Below are 23,673 nucleotides of genomic sequence, written 5' to 3'. Positions count from 1 at the left end.
GGCGCAGATGCAAAAAAAGGACTAAAAATACAATTGTTTGTGTTTTTCAAAAATAATTCAGATTTATATCAGGAATGCAGGAAAGGAGTTAAGTACAGACAAAGCTGAATTTAACTTCTTTTTATGACAAAATTACTTAGGAACATTTACTAACAAAACGTAACTATTCAGAGGTAAGAAGCACGTGTAAATGTAAAGATACAGATTTAACGTGTCAAGCTGTATCAACGTGTCCCAAAATGGAAATGCATCATTATAAAAGCTACAGATATATTTCTCATCTTTGCAACTACTAATAATTTGATTCATATGATAAATACGCCCTGCAATTTTTGAATGCTTCAGTCCTGTCTGTTTCAGGTTTAAGACACTCAGTTAATATTTCAGGATTTAAAGTTTTCCCACATTTTTCAGAGAAGATAAGAGGTATTCAAACCACCTACCTGCAACCTCCCAATTTCTTCACCAAATTTCTTCTGCTGTTTTGCCAGGATAGATTGATGATATTCTGCATTGGCCTGCATAATGCAGTGCTTTGCAGCCAGAACGGGAAACACCTCCTGGAAATAAAAATACTGACCAGGGGAAAGTCCAACCACATAAACCACCACAGACAACATGGGATGCAGGAAGAAAAAGGAAGAAGAAAAGGAAATTAGAATCACCCAATTAATGGTTTAGATAGGTTAAAATATTAGAGGTAAATGTCAGATCACACGACTTCGCATGGATTGAGTCAATTTTTTCTTCTTTTTCAATCTGTTGCTCTAAGTTTCTTGGTGTCTATTACATTAGATGAACTGCAGTTTAAATTCAAGCCATGAAGTCGCAACATTTACTCCAGAGATTAGGAATGCATGCATATATTAGGAAGGATAGTTGCAAGAACACACCCAAATGCCCCCAAGACAAGACAGTATTCTTAAAAGGAGGAGAGAGAGTGGGAGGGGAAAACCATCTCTTTGTTTGGTTTTTTACACGTAACAGCAAGAGGCTATCAAGAAAATAACTCTAAAACCATGAAAACAAAGAATAAAAAGAACCAAAAATATTGAGATGTAAAGACATTAAAAAGTCATTTAAAACTTTCATATAAATGCACTTATCTTCACAGGAACACCAACCAAGACATGAAGAAAACATACTGCAGGCAACAGCATTAGGCATTAGTCTTTGATCAAGGATTTGGCCCTGTGCTGTTCTATTTCTTAAACCAAGGAGCACTGGAAAAGCAGAGTGATGTTTTAAAGAACTCATACAAAAACCTGCTTCTTCACATTTGTGCAACTTTGATGCACCCCAGAGATGAGAAGTCCAATTTGAAAGATCAGCAGACTGGGAAGCTTTGCAACTGGAATATGACACATCGAGTTGACTTTATTTCACACCCCTAAACACGTAATGGTTCTCAGAGCTGACATTAACTCACAGAATCAGGAAACCTTATCACGTTATTTGAAATAATCAATTGATAGATTACTGTAAAACTGGAACAGCGAGCCAATCTACAGTTTAGAAAAATCCACAATCACAAAAGACAAAGGAAGGGCTTCCGTTAGATCTCATTACCTCTCAGAATTCAGTTACAACCACAGCACCTACGCAAGAAATTGGTCCAATCTGTAAAACGCCACTGCACGTGCAAGAAGGAATACATGCACACAAAAGAATCCAGAGTTGCAGCCAAGTAAAATATCAATTTAACTTAGGCTTCAACATATTGAAAAGTCACTGACAGTCTAGAGCAAAGGCATTTGTGTAATTTACTCCTTAAGAATGAAAAAGCCTGCTAGTTTTACTGTAGCAGAGTAGCCCTTACACAGTTCCTATAATTCAAGATTCTACTCTGCAGAAAAATTAAAAAACAAGGAAAAAAATAGAGAAAACCGACATGATTTATTCCAGAGGAAATAACTGCCATGACACTAAAGACACCTATGTGGTTTACAGTGCATATTAAGTTATTGGACCAAATATCAACCATTTTATCACTGGTAAAGATATTTCTACTATTTTTTCCCCCTTGTGGTGGTCGGTTTTAGTAGATCTAGCATATTTCACATTATACGTTTATGATGATCACCCACTGCAAGCTGGGATCGTTTCACGAGCTATTAATGAAAAGTAACTGAAAATCAGCAGTTTGGGATGCTCCCATGGATATTCACACCACAATCACTACAGAAGACAAACTCCAAGTTTGCTACATATAAATTTCAAGAGCCTAACAGTATCAATATTAAGTATCTCTTATCTAAGATTAAAGTTTGCAACTCACACTGCACAAAAGAATTCCTACTATTTTTGGATTTAAGTACAGTTGATAGAACCTTCCCAACTTCTTAAAGTACTTGTTATTGAAAGAATGTGGTAAGAACAATCTTCCCAGTTCTTCCAAAAATTAAGAGCACTCAAATTAATAGTCAAGTCTAAACTGAAGTAATTTATAAATATCAGAACTGCTTTGGAGGTGGAAGAGGAGAAGGCAGGAAGAGGAGACACACTCTTACAGCCATGCTTTTCATTAATACATAGGTGATCAACACCACGATAACCTGTTATCAAGACAGCATATTTTACACAAAAACATTGAGACTAGAATCCAATTAAGCCCCATTAGAAATGTTAGTTTGAAAACCCGATTTAGTAAGATATTAAGTAAAGTATCCTTGAATGCATCAAAGATTCCAAGTTCACTTTTAAATGAAATATGCTGCAAGTAAACACACTTCACGTAATTTCATTTTTTAATAATTGTGTAAAATAAGTGATGTATTATTCTTCCTAGATTCTTCAGTTTTTCTTATAACAGCTTCACACATAACAAATGTAACAACAATGGTCAGCTTTTCTTGAGGATACCATGCAATGCATATTTCATCAAGTACATTGGCCATAACAGCAGCAGATCCCGTGTTATTTCCCAGAGTTACTAACCTTGGGCAGAGTATCTTTATATTGACACTGTTTGTAAGCATCACCATAATAATCTGCAGCTTGATTAGCTAGCTTAGCTATGATGCCATCTTTCATTTTATCTGAGGGAAGAAAGAAAACCATCACAATTATCATCAGTTTACACAAGTAAACAGGTTAATTATTTCGTCCCCAAACAGCAGTAACCACTAAGGGAATATATCTAATTTTACATCAGAGACACTTTTGCTCAGCAGCATTCCCTACCTCATGTCCTCAGCCAGTTTCTGAAGCCAGAATCATTAAAAAAAAGAACACGTATCTGTTCTTATCCCCTTTTCTAATTATCTCTGGCCTACATTAGCAATTCAGCCCTCAAAGATGAAGCAAGCAATCAATGCAAATGTTGTCCATCTAAACAGCTGCTCTTACAAACAAATATTCTCTGATTCAGGTGATTTTCTGTGTATGGCTTACTAATAAGCATTAGTGGGAGGTACAGGAGAGGAGGAGTAGAAAGTCGTAAGTAATCAAATCACTAAAATCAAATCCCAAATGCACTGTTCATTCCAGCACATGCACAGACGCTCAGATGTGAGCTAAGATGATAATGTTCTATGACTTCAGTGCATTTAAGGCATCCTAGGCAGATTTTTTCAATGTAGAATAGGTCTGAGATGACAAATGAAGAAAAAGGAGCTTTTGTGATCTGACAACTTTTTTGTAAAATATTTTTATTAAATATTTAGTTAACTGAAGAGCAACAAGTAACATCTAAATAGATTGGACAAGAATAGTGTTCTATTGTGTGATAGTTTAATCTTCCTTCACAGAGCCTGAGGTCTAATGAAAAATAACTATTGATATGTTAGCCACACTTCTGTTAACAATGGAAACGTCAGAGACTGTTTGTCCACATAGATGGTTCAGAATAGGTATTTCCCTGTTCCAGGCTTTAGTTTTCATCCACACATCCTGAAAATATCACAGCTACAATGCAAACCTGGAGATGAATAGCAAATATATGTAGACTTAGAGACACTTAAAACATTAAGAAAGGCTCAGAAATTGAAAAACTAATCTGCACTTCTGCAATGAAGTTAGATTTAGCTGACCAATTATTTTTTTTTGTCAAACAATTCCACTTTCAGTTTGTGAATAAGTGCAGTTTCCCATCTCATGAGAGAGTCAAATCAGAAAAATTGCAAGTATGCAAATAGACAAAGCAGCAAGAAGCTGAATTTGAGTTTTGAGACCAAGTTGTGAAGCACTTCTGCCTGAAAAACAGGTTTTCCATGTTGTGAACTACAACACTTCACACAGTTCATTTCTTTTCCTGGAAAGGAAAAGAATCTCTCTACCTCTGACAAAATCTACAGCCCCCAGAGTCAGATTATTACTAACGTGTGCTTCTAAGACTGGAAGACTTGTGGTCTTCGGAATAGTCAAATTCACTGGTTAACTAGGCGCACATGGGCTTTCAATCAGCCTTGCTTTATCATACTCTGAATAAGAAAAAATTTTGCTACCAGCATGATAAAGAACATAAGCACAGCTTATTAGTAAGCCGAAGGACATTAGCTTTTGGTTGAGATTTTCTAAAAGGCAAAAGGCTACAATATTTTTTCCCCTGTGAAGAAACATACCAGTTAAGATCTTCTGTTTCCAAGACAGATAAGTATGTAATCCAGCAAAATCCTTTGTAAAGAAAGACTAATTGTTTTGAATACAAATAGAAAGGAAAGGCAAGGGGAACAAATGCACTGCCAAATGAACTTTTGTATGGGAACTGTTGAATCACGGCCTGAACCTCTGATTGACCACCTGAGGTGAGCACTGAGTCTGCTGCAGGAGCACAGGTGAACACAATTTCACCTGAGTGACCGGAAGGGGTGGAGCCAGGCTGCACCTCTCCTAGACCCCATTTAAGGGCTGACTCCCAACGAGGAAGGATATCTATCTGGAGATCACTCCTCTTGGAGCCCTTCCACGAGTAAGCTCTTTATTTCATTACTCCTTTGTAATGCGATAATCTCTCTGGTCCTATACCTGTATACCATACAACCTTAAATTCTAAAATGACACCTCTAGTTTGTGTTTGATGACCTGTATTTGCAGGGGAGGGCTGGAAACCAGAAAATGCAAAATTGAAAGTCTCTGAAAGGCCAGTCATCATCTCTTCATAATTTTAAATGATTTCACGTTTTTCTGGAAGTTATAATGAGCACATGAACACACAACCTGAACATGAATGTATACCTCTGGTTGCTTTCAAAAAAAACACTTCTTGTGCTTGAGCCAGCATAATGAGACTGAGAGTTCCAACTGTGTCTGGAGAGATGTCCACTGTAGGTTCTCGGCTCAGAGCTGACAGGACGGTGTCTTTAATGTGTTGGAAAGCACCACTTGCAAACTAAACAAAATAGAAAATTAACATGTCATACTCCCAAACATGATTTTACTTTTACAAATATAATTCATACAGTAATTTCAAAAAACTATACATTCTTTGGCATACAGTCTCCCATTTATTAACTGCCAAAACCAATTCCAACTTTAACTTTTCACTGTCGTAGTTACTCACACAGAGACATTTATCAAGACGGACTATAAGAGCCAAACTATACTGGTGATAGCTAACCATGTAAGAACAGGAAAAATGTAATGCATTCTACCAAGAAGAATCCAAGCGAGTATTACTGTGTACTTGTTAGGAATAAACTTCATATTACCTAAAATTACTGGGTCTTAATTGAAGATTAATTAGTTACCAGCAGTCTTAGGTGAAGGGGCAGAGGGGAACTGTTGTGGAATGAAATTTTTCAGAACCAGCAAATAAGCATGAGCCAATGCCATGTGATCAGCCAACCCACCATTGTAATTAAAGGAAGAAAACACATGCAGCTGCAAAATTGATGTTTTAAGATTGATAACTCCAAATTCCAAAGCATAAGCAGGGAGCCTCTGTACCTGGTAGTGTTTAGCTGCAGCTTTTAGCCCTTCATCATTATCTAGATTTTGTTCTGCTGCAATCTGGCTTGCCAATGCTCCACAGTTGAACAAAACACAGGTCTTCTCATACCCCAAACTTGCCAGAGCTACAATCAAGAAAAACTGTTATCCACACTTTTAAGGAAGTAATAACCTTCAGTACAAAACAATCATAACAAACTTTTAAAGTAAAAATTATCTTTGACCCAAAGGCTGAACAGAGCCTGTTCAATACTTCCACTAAATGTTTCAAAGTGAGGAAGAGCCACAGCATAAATATCTACACAATACATGAAATAGCTAGAAAGTCACTATAATTAGAATGCAGGGTCTGGGGATTTTTTGGCTCCTGAAAATATAAGAACATATTTTAGATTATCCTTTAGTAATGTGCGTGACCTTCTAAGCATCAGTCATCCTGCAGCAACTACCTATTCACATGCTCTTACTGTATCTTGAATGCAAACTGCCCTACTCTCATCGAGAGCAAATGGATTCACACGCTCTGTCTTACTGTACATTGAAATGGAGGGAGTTTTTCCCACCCCTTAAAAATATCATTTCACACTGAAAATACTAACAAATATAATGGATGTATTCTGGTTGTATATGTACTGAGACAGCTACAGATTTACTTAATTAAAACATGTGCTCACTAGAGAGCAGCATGGCCTTTTCAGACTCAATTTCTGCAGTACTTCAAAGCCCCAGAGGATGGAGCCCCCAGTTTTAGAAATAGTCAATACCTGAACAGCAACTATTTTGAATCTACTAATTGCCTTCCAAAGGTTATCAGAACTTCCAGCACTGGCATACAGCCATAGACTGCAGCAGATATTCTGTGTTCTGCAGAGAAGACAAAACTCAGTTCCTGAATTCCCCATTTCACAAACCCAGCTCCAACTGCTGAGTTATAACGTGAAGGTAGTACTGATGGGGCACATTGTTTTGCTTCACTATCATCCAGCCTTTTTTTACAGCTACTTATTTCTTTATCTCTGAAGTTTTTACTCCCTGACCTGCACTAAATTTTAAGACAAGCAGCCATGTATTTCATGTAGGCAGTAGTAATTTATCTACATCATTTCTCCTTTGAGGCTTACTTTCCAGAATTTTTCTAAACAACATGTTACACAGGTTACACATTAAGTCAAAAAATTAAAGTACAAGGAAGTAAAGAAAACACGGTCTTAATGTTTCTGAAGTGCAAAGTGCTCTGTATCAAGAATTACTTTACACTTTGGACTGTTTCTCAAGTGTGATTTACCACAGTGAGAACAGCTGTTAGGCAGTATAGCTTTTCCTCAGACTCATCTGTTTATAGCTCTACCTACTAACTTAAGCCAACATATTTCAGATTGCATGCCATGCTATGAACTGGGTCACTTTTCCAACAGTCACAGTATCCCCTGTGATACAGACTGGGATACAGGGGAGGACAGGAAGAAAGCAGTCACCACAATGAAAGCCAGAACTTGAGCCACACCCCTGGATCTCACTTCCATAGAAGTCAAAGGAGTTTTATATTGAATTTTTCATCTGGAGAAAGAATTGCCTCCTCTTTCTAGGGAAGCACATTTTACTCTCCCAATAGCAGAAAACTTGGCCTTATACTGATAAACTCCACTGCCAATTCTCACCTGAAAGATTCATACATATGCTGTATTTCACCTGCAGAGCAGCATCTGGACAATCTGCAATGCAGTACTAAAACTACAGACCAGTAAACTCCTTTTGTTAATTTCTTCCCACCAGGTCCACTTTAAAGCTTCAAAATAAATTTTATTCCACTGCTTACTAACTGACCATTACTCACAACTCAATTATGAATGTCTTGGATATTGCACATGGACTGTTCCATAAATCTCTGGCCATCTGCCTCACATTGTTTATGCCAGTATATAATTGACCTGCAGACAAGCAAGCTTTCTCAAACTGCCATAACACTGCACGTATTCAAATTCTCAGGACAATCACCAACCTTACAATTACTGACTTTCTCTCCTAATTTTTATGCATCTCTGAAAACTGACAGACTCTTTAAGTAATAATGATATGTTCTGAACTTTGTTATGGGAAAAAAAAAAGTGATCATGAAGCAGTAGCTCCCCAGAAATCAGAGCCAAGCAAACTTTAAAGAAAGACACAGCATCTTCAGGACAGTCTCTCATTACCCACAAGAACTTGCTGGAGTAGATCAGAAAACAGAGCAAGAAAAGATGCGTAGCATCTTCTTAAACACAGGGATGTGGTATGCTGTTACACATATAGTGCACATAAGCACAGCTGTGGCAGCTGTATTCAGAACAAGACATAAGAGCTTTAAAAAATATACAAAAAAGGTATTCTAACATTTTTCAAGCTTTGGCCAGAGCTTCAAAATTGCAACAGTCATCCTGCAATGCTAGTCATGATGAACACCTAGGTATAAATAGAAACACTAGAGAACGATGACACAGCTGAAATGCTTCTCTCAATTCAAAAGGATTTAGTCTCAGTTTCCGTATTGGCAAGTGTTCCAAATCCATTTTATGATCGGGAGTTTGCAGTGCAGAATTGTCCTTAGGCAACTAAAATGAAACAGACTAACTCCTTCAAGTCTGCAAGAGACTATTACTTCTTTTTCTTCTAGATGCTCAACACTGTCTGAAGACATTTTATAAAGAAGTAATAGAATAATTGCTTCAGTGCATGGGAAGGAAGATCCTTCTATTCTCTTTAACAACATGTGATGCCCAGTTAGGTCCCTGAAGTCAGCCATCTCCTCGAGAAGACTCAGCAACACAAGCACACTTCAAGAGGATCCAATTCATGGAAAGCATAAGGGATGGCCTTATAATAACCAATAATCTACTACTGAAACTTAATGTTTACTTGGACAATTTTGACTAATATCAGTTCAGAGTGTACAAGTTAGCATATCTATTATCAGACTGAATATCTATTTGTGCCTTTGGAAAACTAATCTTGAATCTCAATTTCAATTTTATAGAAATCACACGCATGGTGCCGAGTTATTAGTAATGGGAAACTATAGTGAAAATACTACAAAGACTATTAACCTTTTAGTTATATAGTTTTATTAAATCTTGATAATATTTTTAATGCATGCATTTTCAGTACAACTACATACCCAGTTTGACAGAGCCTCCAAAAAGCGATCCTTTATCAAAAGCATCTTTCCATGTAAACGTTACACAGACCTGAAAGGTATAAAAAAGATGTTCATTTTTAAAAGTAAGTAATAAGACTTCAGAAAACATTCCAAAGTTACTATTTATCCGTTTTTATTCTAACTACATGAAGTATTTACTTCACCTCTGACGTTACACACATTCTGGAAGCTGTAGGAAATAATCAACACTACTTGAAAGTGTTTATTCCATAGTTTTTCCTTCTTGATAGTTCTCCCAAAGTACTTATTCATGCAAGAAAGACTAAGTAAAAAATAACCCTTCAGCTCTGCTCCTACTCTGAGTGACAGACCTACATATTTCCAAACTTACTCCTCTCACACCCAGCATGACAGACAGGTATAGTCACCATTAAAGGAAAACACCCAACCAGGCAGTTTCCACTATCCCCAATCACCAGTATACTTAGAACTGTTTTGTAATACAGTATTGTTAGGAGTGAATTCAGTAGTAACATTGTCAGGAAATGCATTCAGAAGAGAAAGCAGGTAAAAATAGTGCTTTCTTGTATTACATTTTCAGCACATACGTCAAAGACAATGCAAATTCTTCACAGAACCTGTTTTGAAGTTCCACAATTTGATTCAGTCAATCGTACCGGTTGTAGGCCACAGGTATCAGCCCAGAAAAGAGCAAATACTTCATTTTAAAACGCCCTGAGAGACAGAGCACAATGTTGTTCAATAACATATTCCAGCAGAAACACTGGTTCAGGAAGTTCTGGTCCCCAACTCCTCATTCCTGCTTCCACTGACTACTTCTATTAACAGAACACTTTACAGATCAGCAGTTCCTGCTCATAAAGTTTTCCAGTTCACCGCATCCAGGGGTTTGCAGATCACCACATGGAAACTTTTGCAAGTTAAAACCAAGTATAGTCTGGCTTTGCTTTACAAACAAGCGAAGGCAGCTACACAGAAATCTCCAATCAGTTTGAACTGCATCAAAGCCACTCCCCTGTGACCTGTAAGTCTGAAATTCTGTCCTTTTCGTAAATGCCTCTGAAAAACAACCTGCATCTTTTTCTCCCAAAATAAGAGTCTATAAACATATTCCAGTTCCTGAGGAAAGAAGCTTTTTTTTATCTCAGCACGCAGAATCTAAGCTGAATTTGTCAACTGAATCATAAAAATATTGAGTAAATTTGGTAGGAAAAAAACCCTAACTTTGTAATTTATAGATGCAGAGAAATAATAAGTAGTAAGCTCTCCATTGGATTTAGTCTTTCTGCTGCTATGAATGAAACATCTGTTCTGCCTCACAAAAACAAAGATCATATTGCAGCCGTTACTAACTAAAGGTTTTCCCATAGAAATTATGTTTTTAAATAGCCTCTGTAGCATGGTACAAAATAGATTTCCTGGAAAAAGGAGAACTGAAGAGGAACCTTCCAGCCAAGCACAACTCTTTCTAACTTAAACCACAACCATCAGCCAGTGTTAAAACTATCCCAAAGCTTTAATACAAAGGCAATCGTGACCACCAGAGGTGAAGTTTTAGTGTAGACTACACGAGTACAGGCTGAAAATAAACAAAGGATACAAAAATAAGGATCAAAGATTAAATGCCCTGCCTAAGCTAAATCCTGTTTAGCGGATTATGCACAGGCTTGGTAGTTGCATCCTCACTGCCACCATTACAGTTACTTCTGCTTAAGGGTTTGATATATCTCCTTACCTGATTTTCAGAGAATGGAAATTTCGGTTCAATCGAACACAGTTGATCATAATATCTACCAAAAAAAAAAAAAAAAAAGAAAGAGTAAGCTATGAGAAATCAAAGCAAGAGCCTTAGCTGTTACATTTGTAGGTAAAGAGGGTAGCACAGGCCCCCCACCATCACCCAGTACACTATGGGGCTCACTCATAGCTATGGAAGGCATCTGCAGGACAAATTCTGCCTATGGGAATTATGTTCAGAAGATGAGCATGTTCAAAGGGAGGCATATTCACTGAGAGTGAAAGACTGAATCAGAAGTAGAAGAGCAGCACAGATTAATCTGTCCATGCCACAATCTGAAAGAGAATGTATTAAAAACAAAGTTATACAGTGGAGTCCCCATATACATAAAAACCACAGGAATACATCAGACATTAAATCATGCTGCAAAAGTAAAGTACAACATAAAGTACAACATTAACTTAATATAAACAAGGTACTCAATGGGCTCTTGCTCTGAACATTATAACCCAGTCCCCAGTCATTTCCAACTGACTCGTTTCAAATTCAGCATCCTGAAAATAGAGTTTGCTTTACAGTTTACCAACTGAAAAGACCAATCCTTGATAAAATTCTTCAGTTGTAAGCTGCTGTCATTGGAGTATATTATCACAGCCACTGTGAACTAAAACCAAGTCTCCGTGCCAGTATTTTGTCTACTCAGAGATGTTTGGGACAGTATCAGGAAGGTGGCAAGAACAGCACAGTAACCCATCCGATCTGTCCAAGCTACAATTAGCAGCTGAAAGTTCTCCCAAGTTGCACACTACACCTGCACCACTAATTAAGTGGCAGGCAGCATGCAGAATAGAATACCACTGGACTCCAAACACATCCCATGTGAAGACTGTTTCTGTGCTTCTCCTTATAAGAGCCGACATATGGGCATGTACCCAACATCGTATTAGTCCATTTCTTTTAAGCAATTTCTGTTCCCAGTATTCAAAACATCGAGTTTCTCGATCTGAATCACAGTTAACATCACCCCTGTTTCTTCAGATTATGTTATCAAATATTAATCAGTCCAGGTGTGGACACGAAGCAGACATTCCAGGAGCAAGGAATGCACGTCTAAAAATTTCAGGAAACATTTTTTAATATATAATAAGAATAGCATTAGCATATGCTTCAGTAAATTACATCTACCAATGTATATAATGATACAGGTTTATGGCTTCAACTGAGGCACTGCAATTCAAAACACAATATGCCAAGCCATATCAAAAGCTACAGTAATCTGCTACAGTGACTCTGCAGAAGGTCTCTGACCAATATAACTGAGATAAGGGATTGCTCCCAAGGAAAGAAGATTTCTGCAGCTGTTTGGTGTGACAGTGCTTCACTCAAGATTAACTTTTTACTTATAACAACAAGTATGTAAAAGGCAAAGGGTTTTAAGACACTTAATGAAAGCTTTAAAGCTTGCAACCATTTCCCTATTGTCTACACAAACCCATAAATCTGCATTCTACCGTATCATACTTCACTAATAAGACTGCTATAAGACCTGTTGTTATGGAGTCAGATTTGAGATGTGCTTCTACTCAGAGACATAGCCTAGAAACAAGGTGTTTTCCCAAAAGAACTGAAACAGTGGCAATGAGCTGATAAACTGTGTGGCTGTAATATCAAGGTGACCACTTTCTTTCAATGGAAGTTAGCACATGAAAGGCAGTGATTTTTTTTAAAGAAGGTTTATTTTTGGTGAACGCTTCTGTGCTTTTTTTCTTTCGTCGTTTTTGTTTTTAAACTTCTGGCTGTTCTCCAACTTTCATTAGATGACCACAGTTTGAAAGCACATAGCCCCTGAAATGTAGTAGTTAAATGCAGCTTCGTAGCAATTTCTTTTTCAGTGACCTTAATCCAAGACCCCATCTTGTAAAGGCGTACAAAACAGCAGCCCTCTCCAAGTTAAAAGAAGTTTGGTTTATCATCTCCCATCAGTTTAAGTTTGGTCTGATTCATCACATCGCCACCACCTCCGCTCCCCCTCCCACCTCCATTTCCTAGGAGGTTTAACTGACTCCATTTAACACAAGCAGTTCAGAAATCAGCAAAATAAATACCACCACTGAAGATAACTTCAAGTGATGTACTTCGATATCTCCTTCATTGTCCTCTGCTGGTTTCAGCAGCTTCCATTTTGTATTACACCAAAAATGAGACTTCCCTTTTAGTCTCCTCATGTCACCCAATTCAGTTTGCTAAGCCAAGTTGCCCTCCCACAGTCCCCCATCACCCTTCTCCTCGGCTGCCAACAGGACAAAATCAAGATGCACAGCTCGTTAAGTGGCCTCGCTTGTCAGGTGTGTGTAAGCATTGGCTGCTGGCAAAGACTTCTCTTTGTACGGCCACAGGACAACCACAAAGAAATCAAGAGCTGTGAGCTCCTCGCAACACGCAGTTGTTCCATTTAACACCCATGGATACCAACAACAGAGGGCTTCTTGTTGGGCTGTCTTTTTTTTAAAAAAAAAAAAAAAAAACAAATTCATATCTTGTTCTTTGTTTGAAGCATGTGGTGGTGTCATTTCTTCTTACTAAAGAACCTGAAATTTTATTCAAGACTGAGGTCTTTAAAACTCCACCAAAAAAAAAAAACCGAACACTTTTGCTTAGCAGTGACTAAAGGTAACAATAAGGGTAAAAGAAGACACCAACCAAAGAAGAGCATCAAGCTAGCAGTACAGAACAAAGAGGGAAAACATTAAAGGAAAGGCCATGTCTGATACATGAGTCAGTAACACAGCACAAAGGCTAAAGGTTGACATGAAGGTGCCACTTAAAACAAAGTTACAGTAATTCCTAACTGTCAAGACACAAAGATCTGAAGTTGCCGTGCAACACAGATGGGCATGGCGCATTTGGCTGTGCTAAGGTGATGGATTAAAGAAAGTCACACAAACATACCAACGCATGCCACAGTTCCAGCTACAGCAACAAAGGCAGAACAGATGTCAGCAACCCAGACCTAGCTCAAAGTACAGGGCTCTTTCACTAAAATGGGCATTACAGGTTCCCAAATGCTTACAGAAACGAGTAACAGCAGCCAAATGAGCTGGAAATCAAGGTCTAATTAGAAATGTAACTGTATGATTTATGCACTAAGAAGCTCAAATCTCCTTTCTCCTTCAGAGAATCACAAAGGAAAATCTCCTTCAAAAGCAGCTAAAAAGAGGCCAAGATCTGCCCGCTCTCCCAGATAAGAGCTGGAGTTCTGAACTCACCACTCCAAATAAAGTCTCACACACACACACACACACACACACACACACACACACACACACACAAACCTGCAAGGGCCGTTAGCAAAATTAAACCAATTTAGCTCACACCGTCACCCCCAACACTCCAGAGAACAAAAACGGAGTCCTGGTTATCTTCAGAATTAAGAGAGGAAGCGGGGAACCCCTTGAAGCTATTATTAGGCTAAGGAAAAGAGCACTACATCAGACTCGGTACGACAGGATTTAAGGAGAAACATGTGTCCGAGCTCACCTAAGACACCTTCTGAGCGCCCCGCTTCTCACAGAACACAAAGCCTGGAAGCAGGCGGGAGGCCTTCCCACTTACATTTTCCCGCTTTTCACCGGGTGCCTCAAGTAGTTCTCCAAGAAGCACTTGCATTCATCAGCCACACAAACAGCCCACCACCACAAACAAAAAGCTTTCAACGCTTTTGTTCAGGGTTTATCTAGGTAATGGAGCCACAGGCGAGTGGATTTCTTCTCCAAAAGAAAAAATAAGCAGTAACCACGCAGCAAAAAAAAGGCTTCTAAAGACTGAAAAACAGTGGAGAGCTCTAGACTCGTTAGAAGAAGATTAAGCCCTCATTTCTTAACACTTAAGGGGCCTGCAGAGCTTTACTAGGGAAGATGGTTTGACGACTGTTTACAAGGGTGGATAGTGATAGGACAAGGGGGAATGGTTTTAAACCGAGACAGGAGAGGTTTAGGTTAGATATGAGGAGGAAGTTTTTCCACACAGAGTGGTGAGACACTGGAACATGTTGCCCAGGGAGGTTGTGGACGCCCCATCCCTGGAGGCATTCAAGGCCAGGCTGGATGTGGCTCTGGGCAGCCTGGTCTGGTGGTTGGCGACCCTGCACATAACAGGGGGGTTGAAACTACATGATCATTGTGGTCCTTTTCAACCCAGGCCACTCTATGATTCAATAGTTTAAAAGGCCACAGAGAAGTGAACGCACACTGCAGTGAGCTCCTCCAACTTTGCTCCACTAACAAACCCGTTTTAAACACGGCAAGTATAAAATCCAGCTTTAACAATGATCTTGTTAAAGCTGTTAACTGAAACACAAGACTTAGCACGGCTCCAACAGTAACAGCAAGATACCGGGAGCTGGGAAGGGATGAGAGCTTTCCCAGGAACCATAAGGCAGTCGGAAGTTTGGGCTCCTTCCAGCAAAGCTCAGCTGGATGCTTCTGTTCCAACTTGTCAGCAGCTGCTGGTACCTTCCGGAACTGAGTATATATAGCAGAATATTCTTACATTATAAGAACTTATTTTCCAACAGTTGGAATGGATATAAACGGTCAGACATAGGTAAAAAAAATGTATTGTTAAAGAAAAAAAATGTTGACAGTTTTATTTCTCATTTAAGTACATTTTATGCCTATTCTGTTCTGTTTCCATGACTAAGACTGAAGTAAATGAGACGAGATTTTGGTCATGAACTCTTAACCTACAGATAATTCAGACCATCATAACTCACTTCCACCAAAAAGGGAACATTCTCAAGCAGCAGCATCTTGAATGCAGGTGTTTTATGAAAGGAGGCCTTAACAGAGCTGCTGGGAGAGGACATGACTTGCTCATACGTAATGTGGCAGCGTGGAGCCACACTCAACTTCTGACTGCTACAACAGCAGCCAGGCAAACTAAAGTCATCTGCTGATGGATAGCGGAGAACAGATCTCTGCATATGGAACTGGCTTGAAAATTGGCTAGTTATGCAACTGCGATCAGTTTCTCTTCATAGTTCAGACATAATTCAGACCTGAGGTAGTTGCGTAGTATGGCTTCAATTAACATAATGACCTGGCCCTGAAAGAGGGAGGTTTTCCCCGAGCCCTTGGCTTTCAGCCATACTCCTCCTACCCTCTTTTTTTCCAGCTCTGATGTTCATCTGACCTCGTGCTGAGCTCATTTTCAAGTTTCAAACCTGAGAAAAAGCCACATACACCTTTCGTTTTCTAGAACTGAGTAAGAGAACACAACCGAAGAGATATGGCAGCACTTTCTCCACTCAGCAGTTGTTAGATGAGGCGAGGTCTTGTGACAGACCTGGGCCACACAGGGATTTCATGTAGAAATTAATCACAAACCTGATCGGCACAATCAGAAAAAGGAGTTCAATTCCAGTGTTTGAGAGGACGTTACACCCTCCAACTTGGCTGAGTCAATCTTCCTATTCACAGATGCTCATTTATTTCCCTGACCTTCAGAAGACATACACAATAATACCCTCAAAAGCATACAGTGCAGTAAGCAAGAACAGGAAGTTGCAGAGATACCGTAAAACACATAGCTTTTATAGTCCAAACACTTTGATAAGCTCTTAAACAACAAAAAACAGTAACTATCTTCTATGCCATGTATCTTTTCCATTCTTTTTACAGTTTATAAAAAAAAATCCAGTGAGCATAAGGTATGTTTGTTCATGACAGCATTGCAGAGGCATGTCAAGCTCATGGCTATCATTTCCCTGTGCACTAGGAAATCCCCCTACTTATTTCTCTCTTTAAAAATCTTAACGCTAAAAAATTCATTAGATCTTCAATTCTAACCACGAAGACTGAAGTCAGTGCTTGGTGTTCATCACTGGGTTAATCACAGTGCCTTCAGCGATTAGAGCTACAAATAGCTGAGCTCGAAACGTTTCCCACGCAGAGAGAGAGGGGCAGGATTACCATAGCAAGCCAATGCTGTGATGCACCGGCATTACACAGAGATGCAGAAGGCGTTTTTACAGGTGACAAAGCGGCGGGTCCCGAAGCAGCCCTCATACAGTTTAAGAGGCGGAAGGCTCAGATTGAAACTTTCCCTTATCCAACCTACAGCAGTTCCGGCACGAGGCACCCCTACGCTTCCTCTTAGCAAAACCTCCTTTTAGCAAACCAAAAGTGCCAAGCAGAGAAACAAAGCCGTGACTTCGTAAATACACTTAGAAGCCGCTGAACAGCTACTGAACGGGCTCGGGAGCGCGAGGGGAGCTGAAAAGAAGCCATCGGCAGCAATAGCGAGATGTAACGCCGGAACGGAAGGCGCGTCCCGTAAAGCTAACAGCGTTTACCTAGCTCCCAGAGCAACAAGTTTATGCAGCTCCCACTGCCGACGCTCGGAAGGGGAAGCTGGGAGAGCCGAGGCCCGCACGTTACGCCCGGCCCAGGACCCCGAGCCGCCAGGCGCCCGCCCGGGGCGCAGCCCGCGGGCCTCCAGAGCCGGCCCAACAGCCCCGGCCGCCTCCCGAGAGCCCCGCCCGCACCTGGCCCGGCCCCACCGCGCCCCTGAGCCCCCGAGCACGGGAGGAGAGGCGCGGGCGCCACCCCCGCGGCCACCCCGGCCCTACCTGAGGAGGGTCTCGAGCGCGCTCTCGTGCTTGTCGAGCGGGCGGCCCAACGCGCTCTTGCGCAGCTTGCTGAGCTCCTCGGCGGCGCGGCAGTGCTCGGCCTGGGCGTCGCCACTGGGGTAGCTCTGCTGAATGAACTTGCAGAGCGGCTTGGCCAGGTCCACCTCCGAGGCCTTCTTCAGCTGCACCGAGATGAAGTTCGTCATGGCCAGCGCGGGCGGGCGGCGCTCACCGCCGCTTCGCACTCACTCCGCGCCTCAGCCGAAGCCCGTACCCGGCCTGCCGGCCCGCTCCTTCACCGACGCGCACTTCCGGGATCGCCGTGCGCTCCCGACGCAGCGACGTCACGCACGCACGCACGCCCCCCCGCGTGCTTTCCCCGCCTCGCGCACCGCCCGCACCAATCGCCGTCGTCCCTCGGCGGCCGCTGCGGCTGCGTGTGGGGTGCTGAGCGCTGAGGCGGTTGCGTGGAGGTGGCCGAGAAGCTCGGGAAGGCAGGGCGGAGCGGAGGGTCCCACGCACCCTAAAATTGGCGTGTGGAATCACAGAATCACGACGGTTGGAAAAGTGCTTTCATATCGTCTCGTCCAACCTCTGGCCCTCCACCACCACGCCCACTGAGCGCGTCCCTCAGTGCCGCGTGAACGCGGTTCTTAAACGCCTCCAGGGACGGTGACTGCGCCGCCTCCCTGGGCAGCTGTGCCACCGCCTCACCGCTCTGAGAAGGGTTTTTTTTCCTAATATCCAACCTAAAAAGGAATGGAGTGTTAATTCTTCGTGGCAGATGCTGGGATTGAAGGGCCGTGAAGATGGTGAAGGGCCTGGAGCACCTCTCCTGTGAGAAGCTAAAAACGCTGTGCCTGCTCAGCCCGGGTTACTCGGACTCGGGGATCTCTGAAGGGAGACCGCACAGAGGACGGAGCCAGGCTCTGTTCAGCGGTGCTCAGCGCCAGGGCCAGAGGCCATAGGCATAAAGCGCAGCACAGGAGCTCCCTCTGAGCACTAGGTAGCTCTCTGTGCCGTGCGGGTGACGGAGCGCTGCCACAGGCTGCCCAGAGGCTGGAGAGTCTCCTTGGAGACCTCCAAAAGCACCTGGAGGTGGGCCTGGGCACCGTGCTCTGGGTGTCCCTGCTGGAGCAGGGCCTGTGCCGGATGGACCTGGAGGCCCTGCCTGCTTCAGACCCGCTGTGATTCTGTGAAATCTGCTGGCACCAGAAGGCAGTTTGATGGTTTCTGTGGGCACGGGTATGTCAGGCACACTGCTCACTTTCTGCAGACTCAGCCCAGCGTGGCTCAGTCAGGCAGGCAAGGCAGCCTGTGAGGCTTGCTCATCCGGCAGCTGAAAAACAAATACTCGATGAAGTGGTAAAGATGTTGTTAAAATTAGGTTAAAGGGTTTCCTCCGCATCTTGTGTTTTGCTATAAACGGATCACGAGTTTTGCTATAAAGCACAGCCGAGGACCGCTTCCTGCCGGAGGTAGCTGTGCCAAGCAGAGCAACGTTCATCGCTGCTCCGAGTACGTGAGAAGCAGCGGCACAGGAGGAGGAGGGCAGAGCTCGGGGAGGCCCTGAGCTGCTGCGAGGCCGCTGGGGGAGGCAGTTCCCCGGCAGCCTGCAGCTGTGGGGCGGTGGGGGAAGGAGGAGTAATGCGTTCTGGTGCTGCTGCGTGCTAGGGCAGAGCGGTGAGGCTGCTGCTTACAGCCCTGCCACCTTCCTTCTGTTGCAAACTTATGCTCACAAAAAATCCTCTCTGTATATATTGTATGTGGTATACGTATATACATACGTCTGTGTGTTGGTGCCCCCCACACACAGTAAATACCTGTCCTGGTTTCAGCTGCAATAGGGTTAACTTTCTTCCTCCTTCAGTTTCTCATAGCTCAATCCAAAACATACTGTAGTTGACTTTATTTTAAATTTAAAATAGAGGGAATTTTATCATACAATGAAAATAGTGAGTAAGCTGTCCCACCTTGCTCCTATCTTGGTATGTGACTCCCTCACTGCTTTCTCTCTCTCCAGATTTTGTTGCCCATGCCCACTTGTGAGCGCTCGTCTCTTGGACAGAGGCAGCCAGGCAGCCTTATACTGACAGCATTTTCCAGTCCCAGGGAAAACCTCCACCCTCCCAAGCTCAGATCCTGATCAGACTCAAGATAGAGCCTGCCAAGCGATTGCCTCCCTTTGTTTCTGGCATCAAGACTTTATGAGGTATAGTTAGCCCACACGGCATTACACGATGCATGGCTACTTATAAGGGTGGGGAGGCCACGAATACCTCCCTGCGCAGCAGTCGTAAACACGGAAAGGGTGTGAACAGGGAAGGGCAAAGACTGCAGCCATGAGATCATGCTTTTACTTTGGAACCCCGATGACCTTTAGATAATGTTGCTTAACACATGGAACGACTGATATTTTGCATTCCTAAACCGCCCACCAACACAGCTTAGAAATTCCACTTTGTTTCAGAGTAAATTGCCAGAACTTCAGACATACAGGTGGTTTGCTTCTTTCCCACAGATTTTTTTTGTCGGTATTCCTCTGATAACCTTGCTCTGGTTATTACAATTATCATAAGCAGTACTGACTTGTCTCCTCGTTACCTTGTGACCAGTTAAGTATTATTTCCCAATTTAGAGATGAAGAAGTCTCATAGTCAGTAGTTAGCAGCACAGGGAGCATAATCTGCATCTTCTGACTCAGAGTCCTGTGCTTTAAACAGCAGACCTTACTTCCTCCTTCAACAAATTCATGATAGCATCTAAAGGAACTACTTAAAAACAGCTTCCCCCTAAAATGTTTAAGGTAATGCAGCATAAATAAGTTAGCTTTATGTAAGCACAACCAAGGTCACTGATACATTTAATTTTGGTGTAGACAGATGATTGGATGTCTCCAGTTTTCCTCTCTTTCCTAAACAGTGATTATGTATATATAGAGCATGGCAGTTTTGCAGAAGTGGTTCTAGAAGGCAGATTTGGTTTCAGTATGCTATTGGTGTTTCTGCATGCTTCATATGTTTTGCATAGGAGTTTTGGACGTAAAAGTTTTCACTAAAAACTGATATTCTATCATATATTTGCTTTCTGTTAAAAGAAATCTGTATACAGATCTTTCACTAAGGCAAGATTTTATTCTGTAGGTTTTCATCATGGCCCTTTATCCATAGTGTAAGGGTTGCCTTGTAGCAAAAACACTAACTGGCAGGCAGATGCTCTGTGAAAATGAAAGATCAGCAAAAAGAAGTGATAAGGCACCTCATTGCTCGATTCATTAAAGCTGATGGTCATCTAGCATAACGCTTCACTTAATCATTCCTATTCAACGCCATTTTGGCACTCCTGGCATAAACTTCTGGGGACAAAAAGTGATCCCAAACCTTTTATCACCACTACGTTTTGACATGAGTTTCAGGAGTCGTGGCCTCAGGTTCCAAAACTGGGAAATGCAAAAAACAAATTGTAAGTCAGAAAGGGCTCTGACTGGACTAAATAACCCCTCTAGTCCTACTACCCATTTAAAAGAAAATATAAAATTCTCTTAGCTATTCTGATATTAAAGTCATGAAACATTTGCAAGACATGGTGATGTACTGGAAAGAGATTGCTGTTTTCTTTTGTTAATGTTTCTTGGGAAACTGGTTCCTCCCCACCTCACCCCCTCATCTGGAGAACCAGAGGGACACCAAGGAGGCCAGAACAGAGCTATTCAGGACCGCACAGGGAGGGGGAAGCCAGGTACAGGTGAAGAGTGATCCGCTTTAAATACCGTTTTCTTTGCGTCTGGACTCACGTTTAAACACCTGTGGCTCTGTTCAGGACCAGCAGCAAGTGCTGGTCAGTGACATCTCTTCTGGTTGCTTCAGCCAGCCAGGCCCTGGGTGCCACACAGCGATGTCACTGTGATGACATGTTGGTGTCGTGGTGACATTTGAGCATTGCCCAACAGAATACTCCAACAGTTCTGTTCTATTTTGCTTATCGACTGGTAGGGCAAAGACTGGCTTATCACAGAAGTGCTTCCATGTCAGAACTTCAGTCAGAGACAATAAAAATTAAAATTTAGCTACCTGAATCAGAAATGTCTTCTGTTTCAGTGCCAGAAAAGCTGGGTTGAGTCCTCAGGCTCCCCTTCTCCTCATCCTTCCCAGCAGGATAAGAAGGAACAATTTGGGATGCTGCTGCAGCATGGATAAAGGAGGAAAAGGATTCACTAATTCTTCAGATAAAGAACAAACCACATGCTTCCCTCACATTTCTTCTGAGGAGAACAAAGCCAGCATCTCCTCAGCTTTCCACAGAAACTCCACAACTGGTTGCAAGTGACCAATTTAGGATGAGTTGGTGAAGTCACGGTGGAAACTGTGTTGTCATCAGTGAAGAAATATTTAAGCTGGAAAGGAAGGGACCTGTGAGAGTTTTTCAGACCGAAAACATGAAAAGCCTCATTCACCAACTTAATTGTATCTATTCACCAAAACACACCATGACAGCAAAAGTCCTCTCTTCAGTCTTGCAAAGGAAGAAGCATCTGCTGCTCACAGGAAGGTACGTCAGTTACTCCACACGTAAACCAACCCTCACAGGATTCTGGTGGGAGGGATGGAGGTTCCAAGAAAATAAGCCATGGTAATGGAGGAGAGGACGATGATAGTAAATATTCTAATCTCCATTTCTTCCTTTGTCTGTTTCTGGGTATTTTAGAGGTAGCACTGCTGAGTGGTAAAAATATGGATAAAATAGATCTGAGTTACATCCCAGTTTGAACCCATTGAATGGAGAGATAACTAAATCAGGATATGATATTTATTTATTTCAATATATATTTGCAACATGTCTTGTTTTAGTCAGCCTAGGCTGTAGGATTAACCTGACCAATAGACATTTTTAATTTTAATTTCATTGAGCAATTAAAAGTCTTACTTCCTGTATCTTGCTGTCTTCCAGTTCCAAATGGACAGGAACTAACTTGTCTCTGCATTTTTCGTTTACTCTTCTACTCTCACCCATGCTTCAAAAGAGATGATCCACAACTGCCTGAACACTGCCAGCAAAGAGTTGCCCTGAGGAGATGAGAGGTGGCTGCCCCTGCCCTGCAGGGAGACCTGAACGAGAGCCACCTGAGGAGCAGACCAGGTGCTCAGCCTATGTGGGGCGGAGCTGTTCCGCAAGGTAGGAGGCTGCTGGCAGCACCAAAGGAAGAAGGCACAGAGACAGCAGCACCCATGGGGCCCCCGCCACTCAAGCGCCCTAAGAAAGCTCCACCCAAACCAGTGCTGCTCCAGCCCTGCCAGTCCCTGCTGCAGCAGCACAGAGGGAAACGTGCCAGCCTCTGGCCCCCTTCAAGCTGCCACTGAGCAGACAGATAATTCTGGCAATATGTTTGAGTAATACACCTTCTCCACTCTCAGGTCCTTTCAGTTATTTATCTATTTATCTCTGTAATGGTTCTGGAAATAAAATGTTTAAAGAATAATCCTTTTCAGTTGTCATGTTCTTTTAGTCATTCTTTCATTTATTTAATGGTGAAATCTCCAATTAAATCTGTATTTTTTCTCTCAAAAGGAAGCAGCAAAAGCAATAATTCTAACACCAATTTAATGGTTTTTTGTAAGACTCAAGCTCTAGATTCTAAGCTTAGGAATAACACAAACTCCAAAGCATTATTTAATTCTGCTTGTAAATGCTTTTTTTTTTTTTTAATAGTAATTCCCAATAGAAAAATTGTAAATCTTTTTTTTTTTAATAGAATTCACATCACAAATTAAAAGGCAGGTAAGCTTTAAAAAGCACACTGCTACACAAACTTCTGTAATCACTCTGAATTCTCTAAAAGGACACAAAGAGGATCTTACTGTTATGGTAAGATGATCTGGATATATTTTCCTGAAAGAAACACATCCCAAACAACAACAGCCAAAAACTCTTAAGCTGTATCGATACTTCAATAACTTCACTTCTTCTCCACCAGAGACTGAAGCTGAAGATGCAGATCATTCCCAACTAAAAAAGAAAAACCAGCCCTGTTACCCCACTGATCTTGTAAAATAATGCTGAGCTGTAAATTAGGAACTGACAGCAGCTTCAGCAATGGTGACATATAGAAAATGTTAGAAAGACTGAGGGTGAACTCAATGAAAATAGGAACAGAAAAAAAAAACCCACCCAAAAATGAGAACTAGGAAGCTTCCAGTTACATGCAATTAAAGAAATCTGTGCATAAGTAGATTAGATAGAGGTGAGGTCACACAAATGCAGTGTAGA

At 41.8% G+C, this 23,673-nt stretch overlaps 1 protein-coding gene and 1 long non-coding RNA gene across 8 annotated transcripts in view; one reads left to right on the top strand and one right to left on the bottom strand.

Moving 5' to 3' along the window:
- The window catches only part of PDCD6IP (programmed cell death 6 interacting protein), a 32,806-nt gene extending 15,081 nt beyond the window's left edge, over nt 1–17,725 (bottom strand). For 2 of the 4 annotated variants that reach the window (NM_001030993.2, XM_015281533.4), the window contains exons 1-7: nt 17,410–17,725; nt 10,779–10,833; nt 9,041–9,110; nt 5,887–6,014; nt 5,176–5,329; nt 2,938–3,038; nt 444–575 (exon numbers count right to left, since the gene is read on the bottom strand). In NM_001030993.2, coding sequence (NP_001026164.1) covers nt 444–575; nt 2,938–3,038; nt 5,176–5,329; nt 5,887–6,014; nt 9,041–9,110; nt 10,779–10,833; nt 17,410–17,615 — 846 coding nt within the window. In that variant the 5' untranslated portion in view covers nt 17,616–17,725. The remainder of the gene's footprint in view (nt 1–443; nt 576–2,937; nt 3,039–5,175; nt 5,330–5,886; nt 6,015–9,040; nt 9,111–10,778; nt 10,834–17,409) is intronic. The other 2 variants (XM_015281534.4, XM_040682928.2) reach the window with 1 other exon arrangement.
- Nucleotides 17,726–17,838: 113 nt separating this feature from the next.
- LOC107052522 lies at nt 17,839–22,885 on the top strand. 4 transcript variants are annotated; one of them, XR_001465057.4, is made up of 4 exons: nt 17,839–18,654; nt 19,433–19,621; nt 21,507–21,957; nt 22,430–22,885. It is a non-coding gene; the product is annotated as an uncharacterized LOC107052522 (long non-coding RNA). The 4 variants fall into 4 exon arrangements; XR_006937286.1 differs by having other exon boundaries at nt 20,955–21,957; XR_005857741.2 differs by having other exon boundaries at nt 19,433–21,957; nt 22,357–22,885.
- The last annotated feature ends 788 nt before the right edge of the window (nt 22,886–23,673 follow it).

Source organism: Gallus gallus, chromosome 2 (assembly GCF_016699485.2).
Source record: "Gallus gallus isolate bGalGal1 chromosome 2, bGalGal1.mat.broiler.GRCg7b, whole genome shotgun sequence".
In the NCBI taxonomy this organism is placed as follows: Eukaryota; Metazoa; Chordata; class Aves; order Galliformes; family Phasianidae; genus Gallus; species Gallus gallus.
This window is presented reverse-complemented; position numbering and strand designations above follow the sequence as displayed.